Source organism: Xyrauchen texanus, chromosome 42 (genome assembly GCF_025860055.1).
Source record: "Xyrauchen texanus isolate HMW12.3.18 chromosome 42, RBS_HiC_50CHRs, whole genome shotgun sequence".
NCBI lineage: Eukaryota > Metazoa > Chordata > Actinopteri > Cypriniformes > Catostomidae > Xyrauchen > Xyrauchen texanus.
Window position 1 is genome coordinate 23,499,309 of NC_068317.1, and position 20,959 is coordinate 23,520,267.

At 40.2% G+C, this 20,959-nt stretch overlaps 1 protein-coding gene across 7 annotated transcripts in view; it reads right to left on the reverse strand.

Moving 5' to 3' along the window:
- Positions 1-223: 223 nt before the first annotated feature.
- The window catches only part of LOC127634705 (connector enhancer of kinase suppressor of ras 2-like), a 95,756-nt gene continuing 75,020 nt past the window's right edge, over positions 224-20,959 (reverse strand). For 2 of the 7 annotated variants that reach the window (XM_052114355.1, XM_052114353.1), the window contains exons 15-21: positions 20,025-20,197; positions 19,240-19,313; positions 18,595-18,734; positions 15,592-15,692; positions 9,532-10,051; positions 3,527-3,726; positions 224-2,567 (exon numbers count right to left, since the gene is read on the reverse strand). In XM_052114355.1, coding sequence (XP_051970315.1) covers positions 2,337-2,567; positions 3,527-3,726; positions 9,532-10,051; positions 15,592-15,692; positions 18,595-18,734; positions 19,240-19,313; positions 20,025-20,197 — 1,439 coding nt within the window. In that variant the 3' untranslated portion in view covers positions 224-2,336. Of the gene's footprint in view, positions 2,568-3,526; positions 3,727-9,531; positions 10,052-15,591; positions 15,696-18,594; positions 18,735-19,239; positions 19,314-20,024; positions 20,201-20,959 lie in introns of all 7 variants that reach the window. The other 5 variants (XM_052114356.1, XM_052114352.1, XM_052114354.1 and 2 more) reach the window with 3 other exon arrangements.

The window sequence follows — 20,959 nt, forward strand, 5'->3', positions numbered from 1 at the left end:
GGAAATCCAACAGCAATGCTCCTCGCTGACAGAGGTGAATCAAACAGTAGTGAACTTCAGCTTGCTTGTTGCACAACCGTTCGGCTCCGAAGAAAAATTCTGACTGGCACTCGCTGCCCCGCTTCCCTTTATACCCATATGTCCGGGGCGGGGCATGCAAATTCTGTCTGCCAACTTGAGATTGTCCTTTTCTCAGGTTCAGAGGTACGTTTGGCATCCCAGGAAGACCCCTTGTGTCACTTAATTCGACACAACGGCGAGTGAGTGACAGAAGGGCAACTATTGATAATGGATGATACTACATCCAAACCACCAAGCATCACTGTAAGTCCAAGATGTCATGAGAAAAACATGTCTGAGTGCAACTTTAATAAGTGTTCACATATTGCCTGTGCAAAGTTATTTTAGAATCTGTACATGGCCATCACCTCTCATGATGGTGTAAAGTCTGCAAACCCAATCACCTTTGCCTGATTCGTGCAAGAATACAAGAAAGGGATTGCTTACATAGAGAAAATTTCAAACACAGGAATTACACTATAAGTTAATCTACCTAGAAAAGTAGACCTATCATAAAAAAAGGATATAGATAACTTTAGAGTTCAAATAAAACATTTTTGCACAGAAAAATTAATAAGTGATTTCACAAATATATAATCCTCCAAAAACGACCACTATAAATGCATTACTGAAATAATTTTTCTATGGTTTTTCAAACTAAGGTGTTGAGTCAAATTATCTCACATGGTGATCGACAACATTTTACAGATGCTGTCGATACAGCTTTTGTTTTGAACTGGGAATATTACTTTAAATACTTTTTTTCACTCTGTGGGAATTCTGGTGAGATTAAGTAAACACATTTGTGTTCCATGAACACACACACACACACACACGCACGCACGCGCTATAAGTCGGGGCCAGCCGATGTATAACAGCAGTTCTGTATATAGTATACAATATATAGTATCATACTGCAGTATAGTATATAGTATGTTAAAGTGACATATAAACAAGGCAGCTAACTGCAGAGAGATTTGCTTCTTAAAGACAGCCAAACAAAAACACTGGTACAGCAGCACAACAGTGTAAGAGTCGGTGTAAGTTTCAGTTTTCAAATGCTTCAGGCTTGAATTTGCTCTCCATGTAATCATATTGTCCAGTCTGCAGGTTTAATTTTCCAGTCCAAGTGTTCATTTCTCTGGTTCTACCTTGGCTTCTTGTTTAACGGTGGGCTAGGTTTGTTCTTGGTGTGATGGCACCATCTCTCCTTGTCTGAGCTTTAGGGAGAACTGGTGACCATGGCAACCCCGTGTGCAGAAGTGGTATACTCTGAAGCCTACGGCTAGTGACTTGAGCCACTGAGAGTTCTTTTTGCAGCTATCTGTGCTTGTGTAAACAATGCTTTTTCAAGTGTTAAAAATGTGTAGCCTGCAAGTCAGCCATTGCATTCAGGATGTGAAAGTTCAAGCAAATGTGAGGTGTAAATTGGTGCTTAAAGAACTTAGTCAATGTACCGTCGAGACAATATATTTAATTTGACTGAAATGAAAATGAGGCCATGAGGGAGCGAAGTACAATCAGTTTAACTGATTGCACTATTGTGTACTTTTGTGTTCATCGTTCAGCCAAAAACAAAATATTGAATAAACAGTGGTCCAAAAGTCTGAAACCACATATAAAATCTGGGATTCAAACCCAAATTTAAACCTAGCAATGGACATTCACATCAACCATCAGAATGGGAAAAAGTATGATCTCAGTGATTTCAATTGTGGCATGATTTTTCTTGCCAAACTGGCTGATTTGAGTACTGTTTTTCCTCCTGATCTCCTGGGAATTTCATGCACAACAGTCTCTATTGCTTTCTCAGAATGGTGCTAAAAACATCTAGTGAGCAACTGATATGTGGACGAAAACACCTTGTTTTTGAGAGAGCTGCTTTGAGCTGACAGAAAGGCTATGGTATCTCAGATAACCACTCTGTACAATTGTAGTGAGCAGAATAGCATCTCAGAATGCACGACATGCCAAAAGAGTCGGATAGGCTACAACAGCATAAGACCACGTCAGGCACTTTATTAGGACCATAGTGGATGTATTTTCATAAAGGATTCATAGCCTCATTTTCATTTGTGTCAAATTAAACATGCTGTCTAGCCTGACTAAGGTCAAGAACCAATCCAAACCTAATTTTTTCCTGTTATTTTTACACTGACTAAGTTCCATTGGAAGTGATATTGCGTACTCTGTCAGCGACAACTACCTCAAACAATCCGTGATATTTTTGTGAAGAGAGACTGACGAGATCAAAGGAAAGTGTGCATTTGTGTATGTCAGACGTGAGTCTCGATGTAGGAGTGTGTGTGTGAGAGGGAAGGTGTGCGGGGGGCGGGATCTGGTGTGGCGGTAGGACTGGGCTCCGAGACGGGGCTGGGCTGATGGTCGCGCTGGGGCTCCCCTGAAAACAGCTCCATGTAAACTTTCTTCCATTCCTGGAACTCTGAGGATGTGAGCCTAGGATTGGTTAGCAGCTTGTCAATCAGTGCTATCTCGCCCTCCCTGTCCTATGGGAGTGAAGAAAGAGAGCAGGGGAGGGTGGACATTATAGATCTCTTTCACATAGATGTTAGGATGTCATACTCAAAGCACGCCAAAGGCTGTTAGCTCAGACGTGAAGCGGTGCGGACTCACCTAGATGAGTAGAGCGGCGTGCACAAACACACATAGCATGCTCAGACTTGACTGGAGTCCTCTGGCACTGTGGGCTTTGTGCCCCCAATTAACCTTTCATCCAAGTCTGAGTGATAAGGGATGTTTACAATACCCACAATGCAACAGAAGTCTATGTTCCAACACAACAAGCACAGGGCAGCAGCATGAAAAGTGACCCAGGGTCACAGCAGCAACACAGACTGACTGACCCAACCACAGAAAGGCCCAATGGTGCACCAGGCAGTGTCTAAACTTGACTAAACCAGACAGAAAAGCAGGGATCTCAGCAAAGAAATCAGGAATTTTGGCCACACCCTCCTCCCACACTAAGCAGAGTACTCCGTCTAACATAAATGGGATTCTGAGATTGCAGTTTGGCTTGAAAACATCAACAAACCTTAATGATAAGGAAGATGTGACTACGGCCCTGTCCCAAATGCCACAGTTGAGGTATACTTACATTCTTGTGGACTTCCGGTGGCTGTCTCGTGCCTGTGAAGTCCATAAGACTGAAATGTGTCCCATTTTTCATTTTAGGTTGCACCCTTGATGCACACTTTTGCTAAAGTGGACTACTATATCACAGTCTTTTGGCATTATGTCACCAATGTGTGGACTCGAAGTGAGGACTGCAAGACCTTAAGGCACTTTTGGGACAGGTCTTATTTCTACTGCAAAAAGCATTGCAATTTCTGCTGTCCTCAGAACCCCAAAGACATCAGACAGAAGGAGAGGGATGGACGGACGGACAGATGGGACAAAAAGGGACACAAGGTGCAGTGGGACCCATGCAGCAGCAGAGGTCATGTACCTTTAGCGTGCTCTGTAGGATGCGGAGATGATGCAGTTTGTCATTTAGCTGTGGATCGTTGCAACGCCGGATGAAAAGGTGTTTATACTCCAGACGGGTGGAAAGACGGTGCTCACCAGTGAGGGACAGGCTGGCACGCTCCAATGCCCGATACAAACCACCAAGTGAATCCTCCTGTCCGTGGCACTCCCGCTCCCCGCCTGTGGGGGTGCCACAGAAAGCCAGTTAAAGAGGGGTGGTTCCAAAAGTAGCAGATCCCAATATAGTGTGGGTTTGCAAAGCAAATAGACAATCAGGTTGCAATATTTAAAGGAATAGTTCACCCAAAAATGAAAATTCTCTCATAATTTACTTACCATCATGCCATCCCAGATGTGTATGTCTTATTTTCTTCTGCAAAACACAAAGATTTTTAAAAGAATATTTCCGCTCTGTTGGTCCTCACAATGCAAGTGAATTGTGACCAGAACTTTTAAGCTCCCTAAAGGCAGTTTAAAAGTAATCCATAAGCCTCCAGTGGTTAAATCATTCTTTCTAAAGCAATATGATTGGTGTAGGTGAGAAACTAATCAATATATTAAGTCCTTTTTACTGTAAATCTACACTTTCAACTTCAATTCCACATTCTGGTGTTGAAGTGACTATCACGTTTACATTCAGCCACCAACTGGTTGGGGTTGGTTAAAGGTGGAGATTGACAGTAAAAAAAGGACTTAAATATTGATCTGTTTCTCACCCACACCAATCAAATTACTCCAGAAGATATGGATTTAACAACTAGAGTCCTATGGATTACTTTAATGCTGCCTTTATGTGATTTCTGGACCTTCAATGCTCTGGTTACCATTCACTTGCATTGTATGGACCTACAGAGTTGAGGTATTCTTCTAAAAATCTTAATGTGTGTTCTGCAGAAGAAAGAAAGTAATATACATCTGGGATGGCATGAGGGTGAGTAAATGATGAGACTTATCTTTTTTGGGTGAACTATTCCTTTAAACTGTTATTTGGACAATGACGCTTGGTTCATTCATTTTGTTGGTTAGGTTGGCATTGTGAAGGTCTCTATTGAGGAGAAATGAGAGGAGACCTGCACAAGAAGTATTTCCTTCTGGCTGGCAAAGCTAAATGCTTCATTAAGTCTCAGATTTATGTAAATACAGTGGTATTTCAATGTCAAATCTCAAGGTCTTGGTTCTAGTTTAAAGAAATGAGTGCTTGGTTTCTTTGTGCCAACAAAATATGTCCTTCCATCTCTGTATGTCTGCAATGTAAAAAGGGTTAGTTCACCCAGAAATGAAAATTCCATATAATTTACTCTCCCTCACATTGTTTAAAACCCATATGCCTTTCTTTCCTCTGTGGAAAAGAGAAGTAAAAGAATTAAAGGCTCAGTCACCATTCACTTCCATTGTATTGAACAAAGATGAAATAGTGACTGAAGCCATCTGTGTTTCATGGAAGAAAGTAAGTCAAAGGGGTTTGGAAAAACATAAAGGTGAGTAAATGACAGAATCCTTCCCTTTATTATAGACACCCACCAGCCCATCATCCTGTCTGTGTTTTTAGCACACAAAAGATTACACAATATAAAAATTAACACACTTTTGTCACAGAACATGAAGATTTGAGTGAACAGGGATTGCTGCTGGCGGACAACTTAAGAATGACTGTAAAACTAGATGGATTTCATCCAGTTTAAAATAAATAACCACAAGAGGACAGCAGTCCCACACAGTACCCTGCATATGCAGCATATGTGAAGAGACAGAGAAAAATATACTGTACGATGCATTTAGCAAGCGAATGAGATTTTAATAAATATTGAATAAGAGGGTTAACGCAGAGTGGCTCTCGATGGAAATCAGTTTAGAACAAAAATGTCAAAATTATGCATTCAGCCACTATCCTATTACACACCAAGGACTCCTAGGACATGGGCTGTCTGTCTGCAGTATATGATTTAATATGCATATTTCTAACTCATATTGCATTTGATGCATTTTGGTTCAGTGTGGTTGCGGTTTTGCATCTTGTGGATGGCTGACACAACTGTCAGGACCTGCATTTGTTGTTACGCACTTGCAATAGAATATGTACCTTGTGTTTTATTAAACACTTGATTAGTTATGAGAAGAATGACTTGTGGTGCTTGGCTGTACTTGCCCACTCCAAAAGTATATGATAATCTGGTTCCTAGATATGACTTGGGTCCCTCTATGAATTCATGCCTATAGAAGACTAAGGGCATACAATTCAATGGCTTAGAAAAATGATAAACAAGCCATAGATTTGATGTTTGTTTTATTCATGCACAAACGTAGGGTAAGAATAACCCCTACCACTATACTTCACTATGACCACTAATAAACTAAATTCAGTACTGTGCAAAAGTCTTAGGCACATAAGATGTTTCACAAAAGCATTTGTCTTAAGATGGTTATTTATATCTTCAGCTTTAGTGTGTCAATAGGAAATATAAATGTTAGACTCCCAAACATTACTATTGCAAATAGAAATAATTTGAATAGAATATGGCGCTCTGCAAGAGATGGCATTGCCCCCACTGAACATCGTGTCAGTCTGAGATTACATAAAGACAGAAGCAGTTGAGACAGCCTAAACAGACAGATGAACTGTGGAGAATTCTCCAAGAAGCTCAGAACATCCTATCTGCCAACAACCAAGAAAAACTGTGTCCAGGTTGATTTTTTAATTCACCGAATATTGATTTAGCTTTCTTATGTTTACTGGATTTTGTATGACATTAAGTGATAAATGAAAACTATTTATGTAATTATTTTTAAAAGCATCCTCACTGTGCAACATTTTTCACAAGTGCCTAAAACTTTTGCACAGTACTGTACCTTTTCAAAACTCTGTGATTTATTTTTTATAAGGCATTAAATGGCACAGTTCTCTCTAGAATTCTCAAGAAGTACAGCAAAACTCTCTTATGTGACAGACTCTCTCTCCCATTCTGCCGGGAAACAAGCTATTGAGAGTCACGATCGATAGGCCGTGCCTCTCTTTTCTTTTCAGTATGTGGTGTACAGCACACATGTGCTCTGTGGATGACTAACAGATGCCCCCAACTCCTCCAGAGAGCGAGATTGATCAAGATAAAAGACACACAGATAAGAGGGATACTCATTAAAAGCCACTGGGATTATGTATAGGCTGTTGGTGTTCTGTCTGACGTGACGAAAATAAAGAAAGGGGAATATTAAAGAGCGAGACAGTGAGAGAGGGGACTGATGGGATGTGACACATAGAGACAGTGAACATGGACTAAGTCAGGAGGGCAGTGAGATGAGGAATATAAATGGTGAGATAAAGGGAGATGGCAGAGAGCCATGACATGATAAACAGTGATATGTGGTGAGATGAAAAGTAATACGGTTGAGATAAAGAGTTGCAAGAAAACAACAAATGGACAGCTTCCTGTGGGCAGAAGATATAAATGTATCTAACTTGATAGCAGGACACCAGATCAAACCATAAAAGGGACAGAATAGCTTATTCTTATAAGAGACTGTAAAGCATACCGTTCATATACTGATAACTACATGGTTAATGCAATAAGCCGGGAGAGGCAAAGCATCACAGGAATTTTACCAGGGGTAAGGTGTGTTCCTAGACATGACATGAAGCAGTGTTATATAAATGGCATTATATTAAAAAACACCAATATTAAACTAGATTTGCATTTCCTGAAGCAAATAGGAGTGCTTGTAATGCAGCCAAAGAATAAAGTTTTAGGTAAGCTTAGGTTTTAGGCTTTAGTTCTGGGTAAATCAAATACCACATCAGAGCCATTTTACTGGTGTCGTGACTCTGTGTCGTTTTCAGCTGGCTCTGCACAAGAAATCAACACACTGAACACATAGTCACTGTGTCAATGGATAAATATATGAAATGGATAGAGATACGCAAGTAAAACAAGACCAATCAAAATTCAGTATACAAATATATGTAAGAAATAATACCAGTATCCATTATAGAGACTATGGACTATGGAATACAGTATGCACATTTTATGATGACGTCAGTACTCATACCAAAATATTTTAGAGTTAAAAAAAAGGATTATAATTATTTTAAAAATATGGTTAAAGAATGATCAAATGTGTGGTTACTGTATGTTATTATTATTCCCTAGTGATCAACAAACATGCAATGCAACATTACTTGTATTACACATGACATTTTTAGTTTTATTAACTCCTATGCGGATCGGTTTTTTGTATACCTGCCCAAGGACTAGACAGGATAAGACTTTACATAAATGTCCATTAATATGTACTGTCCTTGAAAATCAAACCCAAGTAAAGTGGGTCAGGGGTGACAGAACCTCACCGGTGCTGCAGGTTTAAAATGAGTTTCATGTGAATGTGCATGCAGCCATTTCTGGAAGATGCGTGTATGTGTGTGCGTGCACGTGTGTACGACTGAAAATGAGTGGACAGATCTCAGCCGGGGACCTCACAGCACAGCTAAATAAATACTGCAACTCAGACACTGTTTATGCTTTCTACAGCACCAACACAAACACAAGCAGGAAATAAAGGAAATAGAGAGATAAAGAGGGTATGAAAACAGGAAAATACACAGGCCTAGAAAAAGAAATCATATGATCTTCTATGTCTGCATCCGACACAAATGGCATTCCACAAAAAGCTTTAATCCCGGCACATTTTCCTATGTGAGAGCACTGCTCTAAACAATTTAATATTGAGGCACTCAATGTCAATTCACATAGGAATTACAATAGCTCTGCTGTGCCTGCAATTTTAATAATAAGGTATAGTGGAGTGATTTGAGCTGATCATTTCCAAAGAAACGTATTTCCTCTCTAGCATGACCACACAAACAAAAATGTTTGATTCATCAGTATTTTTTTGTTCAGTCAATTGGCTGCAATTTAATGATATGAATTGGTATCACAAAAGATGTTTAAAGCACAAAATGTTATTTGAATTGGAACTAAAAATATTAAATTGCTGCATTTTCTTCTTGGTTCGGGTGACATTTCGAAACGGACCAAAACTGTGTTAATAAAAGTCGTATGTAAGCAACTCTCTTATAATTGGTCAGAATATTTGTGCAATGTTCCTGTACCAGTTAGAATTGTATACCTGTAAAACTGTCTACTGGAACTTTTTTAACTTTCTGACTACGGCCACAGTTATGCAAAACGCCGCCACATGGTGCAGAATGCATGTTCCAGTCAGAGGTTGAGCTGCAAATATATATTATCCACCACTCGGATGAAAACGAAATTTAGGTTGTGGTTATTTCTATCTGTTATTTGCTGTTGTTGCATTATTTATGCATTAAAAACTGCCTATACTCACGGTTACCAAGCGCTCTCACTTGCGTGCACACACACACACACACACACACACACACACAAAAGAGTAAAGCCACGCAAAAATGTTTTATATCATGCCATCCTACCTTTATTCTGCTACTATCCGAAAGAGAGAAGCGATCGTACTAAAAATTACCTCAGGAATTATACACAACTCATATTTTAAACATGTAATTATATTTAATATAGTTGAAAAAGGCTATATCCACATTTCGATTAGGAATTACTGTGATGCGCTGACCTACAGATGTCTTCTCCAAAGAGCCATCAGGTATGTTCATGGTTTTTATAGGGATATAGTTCATTTGTTGGTTAATTCTCATAAGCGAGGTATTGGACCATTTGTTTTAGTGCAGATCTGAGTGTGATTGCATTGTTCATGTATGCGTAAACAAATGGAACTAAGAGAGAAAACACACCAGGTTCTGAAACAAATGCTACAAAAGAGCCAGGTGTGAAAATGCCCTCAAGTGTTGAATTGGTTTAGATGTTAAATAGGTTTGGGAACTTGGTTAGTGGTTGGGTATAGCCTAGAGCATAAAACATATGTAATTACAATGTTATTACATTGTCACTACCAAGGTATTACAAATTTATGTCTGAATATATAAAATAAGCACTGTGGACCCACCATTATTGATGCAGTGACTGCGGCTGAGTTCCCTGCGGCTGGGGTCACGCTGATCTGCCATGCTAGCGGAGGGAGTAAGAAGGGCATGCAGGCCGCTGTCCCGTGGCAGGGTGAAGCTGCGGGGTTTACAGACCACGGTAGAAGGGTCTCGGAGCCGCTCCCCCTCAGCCATGGGGAAGAGACCGTAATGGTCCTGCATCAATGTGCGCTGGGCAGGCAGAGTTGACTGGCGGCGGTATTCTGGAGACAGACCCGCCCCTGGCTCACAGAAAACGGCATCCTCTAGGGGCAAGGTCTGTAGATAGTGGAGGCCCGAGCTGGTCAGGGGGGTCTCAATTAGGTCCTGCCACGAGCGCCGCTGGCTTGCGGACTTCCGAGCAGGAGAGCCCCCTCCGCTGCTGCTGCCCCCTTGTGGTTCAGAGCGGTATTCCTCATGAGAAGACCGAGACTGTGAGGTTTCAGTGGATGAGAGGCGGCCGTGCTTCGGTTCCAGGTATGGACTGGCACAGCTTACTTGGTTCTATGTGAGAGAGAAATAAAAAAGGACAAATAAAAGTAGTGAGTGAACAATAGCTCAGTGAAGGTCCACCCAGGAGAATCTCTTGTGTCTAAAATGTTGTAGATTGCAATTCATGCCATTTTTACATAACATCTCTATCATTCTCTATGTCTCGCTTTCAAGCCAAAAAGCAAGAACAAAGTGTGCTAAAGAACCAACTCAATGAATAGACCAGGCCCGTGAATACCCTCTGTCCTTACTGAGACAGGCAGGTGAATAATGAAGAGTTAGAGCTCCAGTTTCTGTGAAAAGTCCCAAATATAGAAAAATTGAGGTATATGGGACAGAGGAGTGTAGCGAGAAACTGAAAGTGTGCGGGACATTTTGTGTGAAACTGAGCTCTAAATATGGGTGCTTTTTTCTGCTTTCACAGAATTGGCAACATCTAAAAATTGGATGGATGGGAGATTCTGCATGATTTATGAAGCTAAATTTAAGACTTTAAAACCTTTTAAAGACCAACTAAAGAAGGTTCTCTAACTGTAAATATCTAGGGAGCACATAAAGAGTCATATTTTTAGCAACACTTCAAAGTTTAAAAATGCAATTTTCAATAGAGCTCCATTACTTTTTAACTAACTTTCCAAAAATTATCTTATTTTCATCCATTTTGGCTGGAACTAACAATTCCCCATTTCCCCAACTTATCTATTGTCATCTCAATCAAACTACATCTCTAAACTGCGAGATTTGAGGACGGGTGATTTAAGATTTTAAGACCCGCGGAAGGAAGGAAGCAAGGAGAGGAAAGACTGAAGGAAAGAAAGAATGGAAAAAAATAAACAAAGGAAAGAAAAAAAGACAGACAGAGTAACAGTCCGATTTTTTAAACCTTTTTTAATGGGTTCCTTCTCTGCAATCTTGTGAAAAACAAGCAGACAACTCTGGAGGTCTTCAGGTTAACAATAGCCCTATTCGGATGGCAATTATTTTACATGGGGACGTAGGGTAATTCCAGCATTTACAGAGGGTAGTCAGTGATTTTATTGCCATCCGAACCTGAAATGTCTGTTTTTCTCCACCTGCCACGAGACAATTCCCGGCCAAATGACCTAATGTTTTTTGACAAACACCAAGGTCGTATGGTAACTTAATTACTGTCTGAATCCACATCTGAGTTTATAATACAAAAGCCATTTTGGAAATCCACTGCTAAGTGCCGTACGTTTACGGTACACGTGGTAACAGCTCTGGCGGTAATGGTCAGTTGTGAAAGTTGGAGGATTGCGTAACAGAAAGTTTTGAAGAAATTCACAATAATAAATTGACGTCACTGCTCAACCACAGTGAGTGGGAACTCTTAAGTAGTAGGGAAAGAAAAACAAGAGCCAGATCATGTAAACTTTTGAAATGTTCCATTATTATGGCAGCAATGTAATAAAATGTTTTTTTTTTTTACCGTAGCTCCTCTGTGCTTAGGAGAGAGCAACGGAGGCGATGAGGGTGACTAAATATGCGTACCCTCATTGACAGATTTATTTGGCTTGCGTTGATAAACAGTCTTGTCCCTACGGTTTCTTGATTCTTTGAATTGCTCTTCGCAATACATTTTTCTTGCCTGCACTGTAAATGTCTGCAGCACTTTGCAGCACGGTTCAAAATTTCTATTTTCACTTTAGTGTAATTCCAAGTATATTTAAATGCAAATACAGAGGACACAGTTTGTGGATTGATGAATTTTCCATATAACAAGCGCAACTGCAATCAAATAATCTACAAAAAGTCTTGCTTGTCCCCCGTTATTTAATGTCATCCAAATGCATGAGTTTTATCACAGAGGAGCCATGAACATTTACTTTTACAGACGTCACCCTGAGAAACAATTGCCATCCGACTAGGAATTTCAATCTCCCCTAATTCGCTTTGAATTAATTGATTTGCATAAGTGGAGGAGAAGTGGGGTGTGGGGGGTTTGGGGCATGTGTAAATGAAAAAATTACTAAAGAAAATAGTTTAATACACGTCTCTTTGTTTTTAAATAAAGGCTTTGCAACAGTGTGTGTGTCCCCTGGCTGACCTGCCTTTCAGGACTTCACCTAAAAACACATACAAAACAGGGTCACTGCTAACGAATGACTGCCCACACACAGACACACTCAAATTAATCCAAACACATTCAGGAATGCACAGACACCAGCTTCTAAAGGGAGAGAGACACACACGGGAATACAAGGAAGACATGCTATATAAGACTGAGCTACTTTCATCTCAGCAGGGGTGTGAACACTTTAAGAATTCATGCCTGCTGTTTTTCCTCACTTTGCTTTCTTTTTTATATGGAAAGTCAGAATTTCCAACTTCCTATTTAGAAGAGCGCAACATAATGACTTTATGTCAGACATTTACTTGGAAACTTGTGACGAAATGTGATTTAAGAAATTTTGAGCGTGGCATGGTTGTTGGTGCCAGGCGGGCCGGTCTGAGTATTTCACAATCTGCTCAGTTACTGGGAATTTCACGCACAACCATTTCTAGGGTTTACAAAGAATGGTGTGAAAAGGGAAAAACATCCAGTATGCGGCAGTCCTGTGGGCGAAAATGCCTTGTTGATGCTAGAGGTCAGAGGAGAATGGGCCGACTGATTCAAGCTGATAGAAGAGCAACTTTGCCTGAAATAACCACTCGTTACAACCGAGGTACGCAGCAAAGCATTTGTGATGCCACGACACGCACAACCTTGAGGCGGATGGGCTACAACAGCAGAAGACCCCACCGGGTACCACTCATCTCCACTACAAATAGGAAAAAGAGGCTACAATTTGCAAGAGCTCACCAAAATTGGACAGTTGAAGACTGGAAAAATGTTGCCTGGTCTGATGAGTCTCGATTTCTGTTGAGACTTTCAGATGGTAGAGTCAGAATTTGGCGTAAACAGAATGAGAACATGGATCCATCATGCCTTGTTACCACTGTGCAGGCTGGTGGTGGTGGTGTAATGGTGTGGGGGATGTTTTCTTGGCACACTTTAGGCCCCTTAGTGCCAATTGGGCATTGTTTAAATGCCACAGCCTACCTGAGCATTGTTTCTGACCATGTCCATCCCTTTATGGCCACCATGTACCCATCCTCTGATGGCTACTTCCAGCAAGATAATGCACCATGTAACAACGCTTGAATCATTTCAAATTGGTTTCTTGAACATGACAATGAGTTCACTGTACTAAAATGGCCCCCACAGTCACCAGATCTCAACCCAATAGAGCATCTTTGGGATGTGGTGGAACGGGAGCTTCGTGCCCTGGATGTGCATCCCACAAATCTCCATCAACTGCAAGATGCTATCCTATCAATATGGGCCAACATTTTTAAAGAATGCTTTCAGCACCTTGTTGAATCAATGCCACGTAGAATTAAGGCAGTTCTGAAGGCGAAAGGGGGTCAAACACAGCATTAGTATGGTGTTCCTAATAATCCTTTAGGTGAGTGTATATACATTTACATGTAATATTCACCTTTTTTTTGCCAATGTGTGAACGGCTTGTAACGCAGTTAAAAAAATGAGCACTTCCCAGACTTCCTATTAAAGCCTGTAGACTGATTTTCATGCGAAGGGAGCAGGTCGCTTTTGCTGAGAAAATCCAAAGGATGTGACGTTTATGTGCGGTCCCGAGAGCCTTGCCTCAGACAGTAGCTTCTCTTCCGCTATTCAACAGCAACAAAAATCAGCAACACTAGGTAATGTTATCTTAGAGATGGAATCCAGCAAATGTACGGCTCCCAGCACAACACCGACTCCTACACAAACCGAGTAAGCCAAAGAAAAAAAAAAACATTATCTACTGAATCAGCAGGGCATTTGATTCCTGGAGGAACCTTCTTTTGGTTTTGTGGATCAAAACCAACCCAGAATTGGCATTCTTCTTATTGGACAGGTAAGCTTACATAACTGCAATGCATGTTAAATGCATTTCAGGATCTTGCCTGCTAACGCTGACAAATTACAAGCTACCTTGCTTCGTAACTTTCAAATAATTTAAACAATCTTCTCTTTAAACTATAATGCAGGTATACAGGATAAATGTATGCAAATATGCTGGTTTCTTATTCACAGAACAACATACGACAAACAAAACATATAATAGTGCAACATAACAGTGCAGTACAACAGTAAACTGTCTGGTATAGTTCTGTAGTATGTAGCTGTTTGTGTGTATCAGTATGCTATGTTAGTTTTAGTTTAGTCTCAAAGTTTGTATTAAAACAATCATAACTGTGTAATTTTAATTATGCAACCTCAACTCTCAGCATGATGCCGGTGAATCACGTTCAGCCTCTTTGTACGTTACGTCACTGTTTTGGCCGATGCTCGCTCGCATCCCCATGGAGTGGGTGCACGAGCAACAGGTAGCTGGCTGCAGGCCACAGGTGTCATTAATAACAAGGGTTTCTGAATCTTACATATTGCAACTTTAAAAAATAAATAATAATAGGGGGCCTGGGTATCTCAGCAAGTAAAGATGCTGACTACCACACCTGGAGTCGTAAGTTTGAATTCAGGGTGTGCTGAGTGACTGCAGTCAGGCTTCCTAAGCAACCAATTGGCCCGGTTGCTATAATGTGGTTCTCGCTCTCTGTGTGGCAAGTTGAGCGTGGATGCCTCCACATGCGCTAGGTCTCCACAGTAACATGCTCAAGGCACGTGATAAGATGCACAGATTAACTGTCTTAGACACGGAGGCAACTGAGATTCGTCCTCTGCCACTACAAGGACTTAGAGTGCATTGGGAATTGGGCATGCCAAATTCGGAAGAAAAGGGGAGGGAAAAATGGAGCCTTATCCATAAGACATGAGCAGAACAAAATTCTGTGTAAAGATTTCATAAATCCATTGTTTTGTTTATTGTTATATTGAATTCAATGCAACAATTCACATTGGAATCATTTTACAAACATTTGTTATGCTTGTCTTTCGTGACTGAGGACCATTATTTCTTTTTGGCAATAGAGTAATGAGAATTTGTTTGGGGGTGGGTTGGAGGGTGTTGCTTATTTGGCATGATAATAATGTAACAATGTGAATTGTCCTAGGCTTCCTCTTCTTTATGCAAAACATAATTTGTAAGTTTAGTGTTGTAAATTTAGGTTAAATTAAGACCCAGAGATGTTCTTGACAGGTATGATCAGATTTAGACTCGCCACCCCCCAGAGAGAAACATAGCAGAAACATAGACACTGAAAGATACTGTCTTTTGAGAATACAGAGTGAACAGAATAGTGACTCACAAAAATCAAGAGATACAGATACAGACATGAGGTGGAGGACTCAATCTGGCAGCATCTCTACAGTGGCCTCCGTACCAGAAAAGGGTAGTCTGACTCATTCACACACATGCAGACACACTAAGTGAAACAGTAAGGCCAGGTCTGGGGGACGGCTCTTTTACCAATGTCAAATATCAGGCATTATAAAGCAGCACTATTTTGTAATATTACACAATGACAGTGCCGTTCATGTGTGTGTTTGTGAGTGTGTTGAGGTGGTGGTTAGCGAGCTGACTCACTAATGGTGGTTGTGGGTACGTGTCATAAGGGGGCGGGGGGCTGTCTTGCTTGGGTGTAGAGGGCGTCTCATTGTCTTCATGATCACTTTCACTCCAGTAATCTGCTAAAAGAGAGAGAGAGAGAGAGAGAGAGAGAGAGAGAGAGAGAGAGAGAGAGAGAGAGAGAGAGAGAGACATGCATGGAGTCATTATCTTGTTGTGAAACATTTCCATAAAGTAAACAATAATTAAATTAAAGCCTCTTGAGTTAATGTGAGGCACACAGACACATACAGGTTTCCCCAAGAGGACATGCATGGGGAAGTATAATGTATGGATCTTGTCCAAAAGAACAGTGGACACACATATGCAGACACTACTGCATACACACTTGGGGTTCTGTCACTGGTCACCGTTTTGAGAGTGGTCTGCTGCAGCAGACATCTGAGATGGCCCGAGTTCATTTGGAGTGTTTACATACAAGCCAAAATTCTTGCAACTAAAATAGTCACCTAACACACATGCTGGCAGACAGTGTGAATGTAAGTAATGACACTGAATTGGGTCCAGACATTGAAGACATTAAGTGATTGACCAAGAACGGTTGTGGAGGTGAGCGTAAGCTTGCGCAACTGGTGGCATTGTGCTCTGTCAGTGTTCACACTCATTGTCAATTAAAAACAAATCTAGTGAATCAGACATTATCTCTGTCCCCATCTCTCCCCAGGGGCCTTAATTTGTCTCTGTGGGTGTCTGAGTGGTAATGAGGTTTGTCTATGAATTTGTGAACCATGTCAATAGAAATGTGTTTATTCTCATTGGTTGTTATGAGAGAGTGCCTGATGCTCTGAAAAGATCTTATAAGGAAGAGGAAGAGATGGAGTAGGAGGAAAAGAATTGGGTTGAACCCCAGAACAACAAACCAATTCTCTCCTTAGATTAAAAAACATCCTACAAATCTCACTTATTTCCTTAGTTTCTTCCATCTGTGAGTTATTCAAAGACATATCCCAACTTCCCAAGGGGACTCAAACATGTTTGAGCATGGAAACTGAGCATTTGTGTTGGGTGGGCCCACACACACACACACACACACACACACACACACACACACACACACAAACAGTTTATCTGAACATGCATAACAATTCAATACACATTTAGTCAGTAAAAAAAGATTTGAATTTGTGCATCCAAAATCCTAATACCATTGTTGGAAATAGTATGCATAAGGTGGTATGATACATCTGGAGGATTTTGTAGGTGTATATGCATGCATAATTTTTCAGCTAATACTGCCCACAAATACTTGCACAGTAGAAGGGAAGGAGTTTGTGACTATTTCTGTCAGTTGTAGAAAAATGTGCAGTTTTAAAATGCATGAACCTAAAAATGATTATTATTGACTATGTTTAAGATACTGAATTAAGGTAGATGCTAAGGTATTAAGGCACAATTTTACAGCAATTTAATGACAAATGCTGGGATGCTGTCTATTCACAAATTCAAAAGGTATGTACAGTACTTTTCCTATCGCCAGCGAAGTATAAAGTGTTTTTAATTTTTAATAAGTACGTTTTACTTATCGTAGTAAGTATGTGAAATTGGGCCATGCCCTCTCTGAAATTTTGGGGGTATTTGCACTTGGCCTCTCCATAGGTTTTACAGATAGGATTGCTCTCCGATTGAATAAGCACATTCCATTTAGGGGTATATTCACTTGGCCACTTCATGCATTTTCACAGATCGGATAGCTTTCCGATCATGAAAAGATCAGGTGTAAATGACCTCTGAAATGAAAAGGATTGAAATCCCATCACTCAAACCACTTCAGGAGGTGGTTTGAGATGCATTCCAGACTAATCTGGCAAGTGTAGCTGCATCTGGCTGTTCAAGACACATATGTAAACTTTACTCCACCCAAACAGCGCTATGTCAGCGTAGGGAAAATGAGCAATATAACAGCTGCTACAGAGTATTTGCATAAGGCTCCCATCGTGTAATAAATAACAACAAATTAAGACAAGGATGCACAATGTAGGAAAAACAGGAAAAAATTTTCCTTCATTTAATTGATGCAGATAGCTGAAGAAACTGAAACTAAACACTGGCAATGAGCACAGCTGACACTCATGACACATCTTTCCTACGAGAAGCCCCAAGTGGGGAAATACACATTGTGTGCATAAACAAAAACACACGCAAACTGTTCAAAGTCAGTTGGAATCAAAAAATCACATCTTTCAAATGTACTGTTATTTGCATAGAGTGCGGGATTTGAAGAACACATTCATATCTGTTTGGCGGAGACACATTGATGCGGCCAAGTGGAAGTGGAATGGAACGTGCTTTTTCAATCGGAGAGCAATCCGATCAGTAAAAACGAATGAAATGACCAAGTGTAAATATGGGGCTACATCAATGCGTCTCTGCCAAGCGGATACAAATCCGATCTTCAGTTCCCACACTAGATGTAAATAAAACAGAGTTCACTTCCGTGATTGGCTTGTGTTTGCCAGCGAATTAAAAGATGCGATTTCTTTTTTGATTTCAAGTGACATTACCCCGCGCGAGTATCTGTGTGTGCTGCTCTATGTATTTTATCCTTCGGGGCTTGTCATAGTTAAGATATGTCCATGTACATTAGCTGCACTTATTGTCAATTCTTCAGCAATTTGCAATAGATAAATAAACAATGAAAAATAACTGTCTTTCCAACAACATGTATCCATTTCTTACTTTGTTATTATTGAATGCGAGTCCTATACAAATATTCGGTAACAGCTGTTATGTTTCACATTTTCCCAATACTGACGTAGCGCTGTTTTGGCGGAGTAAATTTGACTGACAGGGGTGGTTCGAGTGATCAGAATTATATCCATCTCGAATCCGTCTTGGAGGGCATTTACACATGGTCTTTTCATGATTGGATAGCAATCTGATCAGCAAATAAACATTAAGTGACAAAGTGTATGCAAATACTTTGTTTGCCCCTCCCACTAAATGATGTTCCACCCTACACACCCTGTTCTTGACGGATCCTCTCTCTTTCTGCGTAGCCCGCGGCTGCCATGTTAAGACGACTTAACCATCTGTTCATATCATCCACGCTGTCCGCGGCAAAGTAGAAGCTCTTGATTTTAGGATGGCATGCTTTAAATGCACTGGGAAGAGAGAAAACACAATCATTTTTTCTTCGATTTCACACTTACAGTAGCCCCAAAAAATTTGGACACTTGAGCCACACAAAATGTATAACTACAATCATGTTAGATCGCCAACTATCAAACCAAGTTTATTTATTTATTTTTTACTTTTTACGTAAAACATTTCACAAAAGACGCTTGTTAGACTTCAATTACAAAATAATATATGTACCTTTCAAAATTACGTTAAAAACATATCAGGACACATTCTGGTTGTTAAACTTTAATGGAACATGTCTATAGTAACTGTGATGACATTGTGAGGACACCTGTGTGAAATTGAGTGGAACTGACTTCATACATCCACTAAAAATTACCTTGGCAACAGTTTCAAAATTCATAAATTTTATGTGTGGCTTCAATGTTCAAATACATATTGGGGACACTGTTATAGCATACGAAGTTACAAACCAGCACTCTTGAGCACAAACGCATTTAAAATATAGTTTTCAAAGGAACTCACTACTTTTTACGGCATTCACTAGCTCTGTCGATCTTGAACTCTGGGAGGCTAACAAATCCTTCAGCCTTTTCATCCTAAAAGGTGATGAAAAGAAAAAGACAGATAAAGAGAGAAAGAATAAGCATGTTACAACACTTTAACCCACTTACACACAACTGTAATGTCATTGTTCTCATTAGTAGTTACACCTCATTCTCTCCTTCCCTGCTCTTTTTTCCCCCTCGCTTTCTCTGTTCCATTATTCTTCTTGCATTAAATTGTAGCAGCTCCACTAAAGCCCTCTGACAGGAACTTTGAATAAATAAAATAAAAGCATAAATAGTTGCGGCTCTCTGTAAGCCTGCCTGTTTACAGAACCAGTAGAAGATCAATTATACTGCAGCCAGAATATGCTGCAGGTGTCTCAATGGACCAAAACCAGGCTGAGAAGAATACTTCCTCCCCCTTCTTCCTATGAACCCCCAGAACAGCAACCGGATGCAAAGCCCAGACTGTGATAAAAAAAATACATGGAGGGTAATTAATCAAAAGCGATGGAGAACGAGAGTGAACGAGAACAAGAGAGAAGGGAGTGTTTGGAGGAGTTTCTTATCTTCATTAGAGCAACGCTGTGCACAGAACAGTTTTTTTGGGGTATACCAGCATTAATCTTGTTCCCACAAAAGAGGGTAAAGCTGGCACCAATTAAAGTCACATCTCTAGAGCAATGCAGTTTCTGCTGTGCTGGTGGATACAAGAAACAACAAAGACAACTTTATTGGCCAAACACACACTTGCTCACTTACCTCTTCATTCATGTACCAGTATAAGCAGGCACCCTTTAGAACAAACCAGTACTTCTTCCATTTCTGGGAGAAATAGCTCTTTGCATCCTTCTTCTTCCATAGCCAGCCCTCACAGTCTCCACGGCCCAAGTCCTTACAGGAGATCCTTCTCTTACTGATGGATGACAGTGGGGCTGCTGGATGTCAAATAACTGAATGTTATTTGTTAAAAAATGTAATTACATGAAGCTCTGAAATAGTTGATTCTGATTGGTTATTAGCTGTTCAATATTTTGGGAAACCTATTTCCAACATAGATGTGCTAGTAGTATGTCTTCACACTACAGCCTCCTGACATGATAACATTATTTCAGTTCAAATAAATACCTTATAAATAAATCGAATTGGTAATAAGCTGTGTAATGAAAAGCATAATGTACAATAACAGTCATTATCACAAAATAAACCTCTTCAGAATACTGTATTTTGCACCATTGACCAGCTGACTTGACTGTAGATTATCCCTTATAAAATGGATAGTTCCAACTCTGATTTTCATTGGACAAGCCATGTCTAAAGTCAATGCAGAATAGACAATAAATGCACATCTGTGACCACACATCAGCTGAATCCAATGCGACAAGTTGCAAAATAGCTTGGCAACCTTAAAGAACCTCAACTTTGCATCATGCCTAAAAACACCCCTTACTTGAGGTAAAGTTCTTGCAATGCACAACCTCTCATGGCTTATTGCTTGATTAGAACTCTTTTAAATGCAAATGAGTGAATGAACACACAGTCTCACACTGATTTGAAATGGGAAATGATCCTATAATATACTTAGATGGCTATTAAGGGAGTATACTGAACTATCATTAGACTGTAAATTTCATTGTAACTGCATGAAAATCTGAGTTACTCTCTGATGTACATTATGTAGGAAATGCACTGTACTT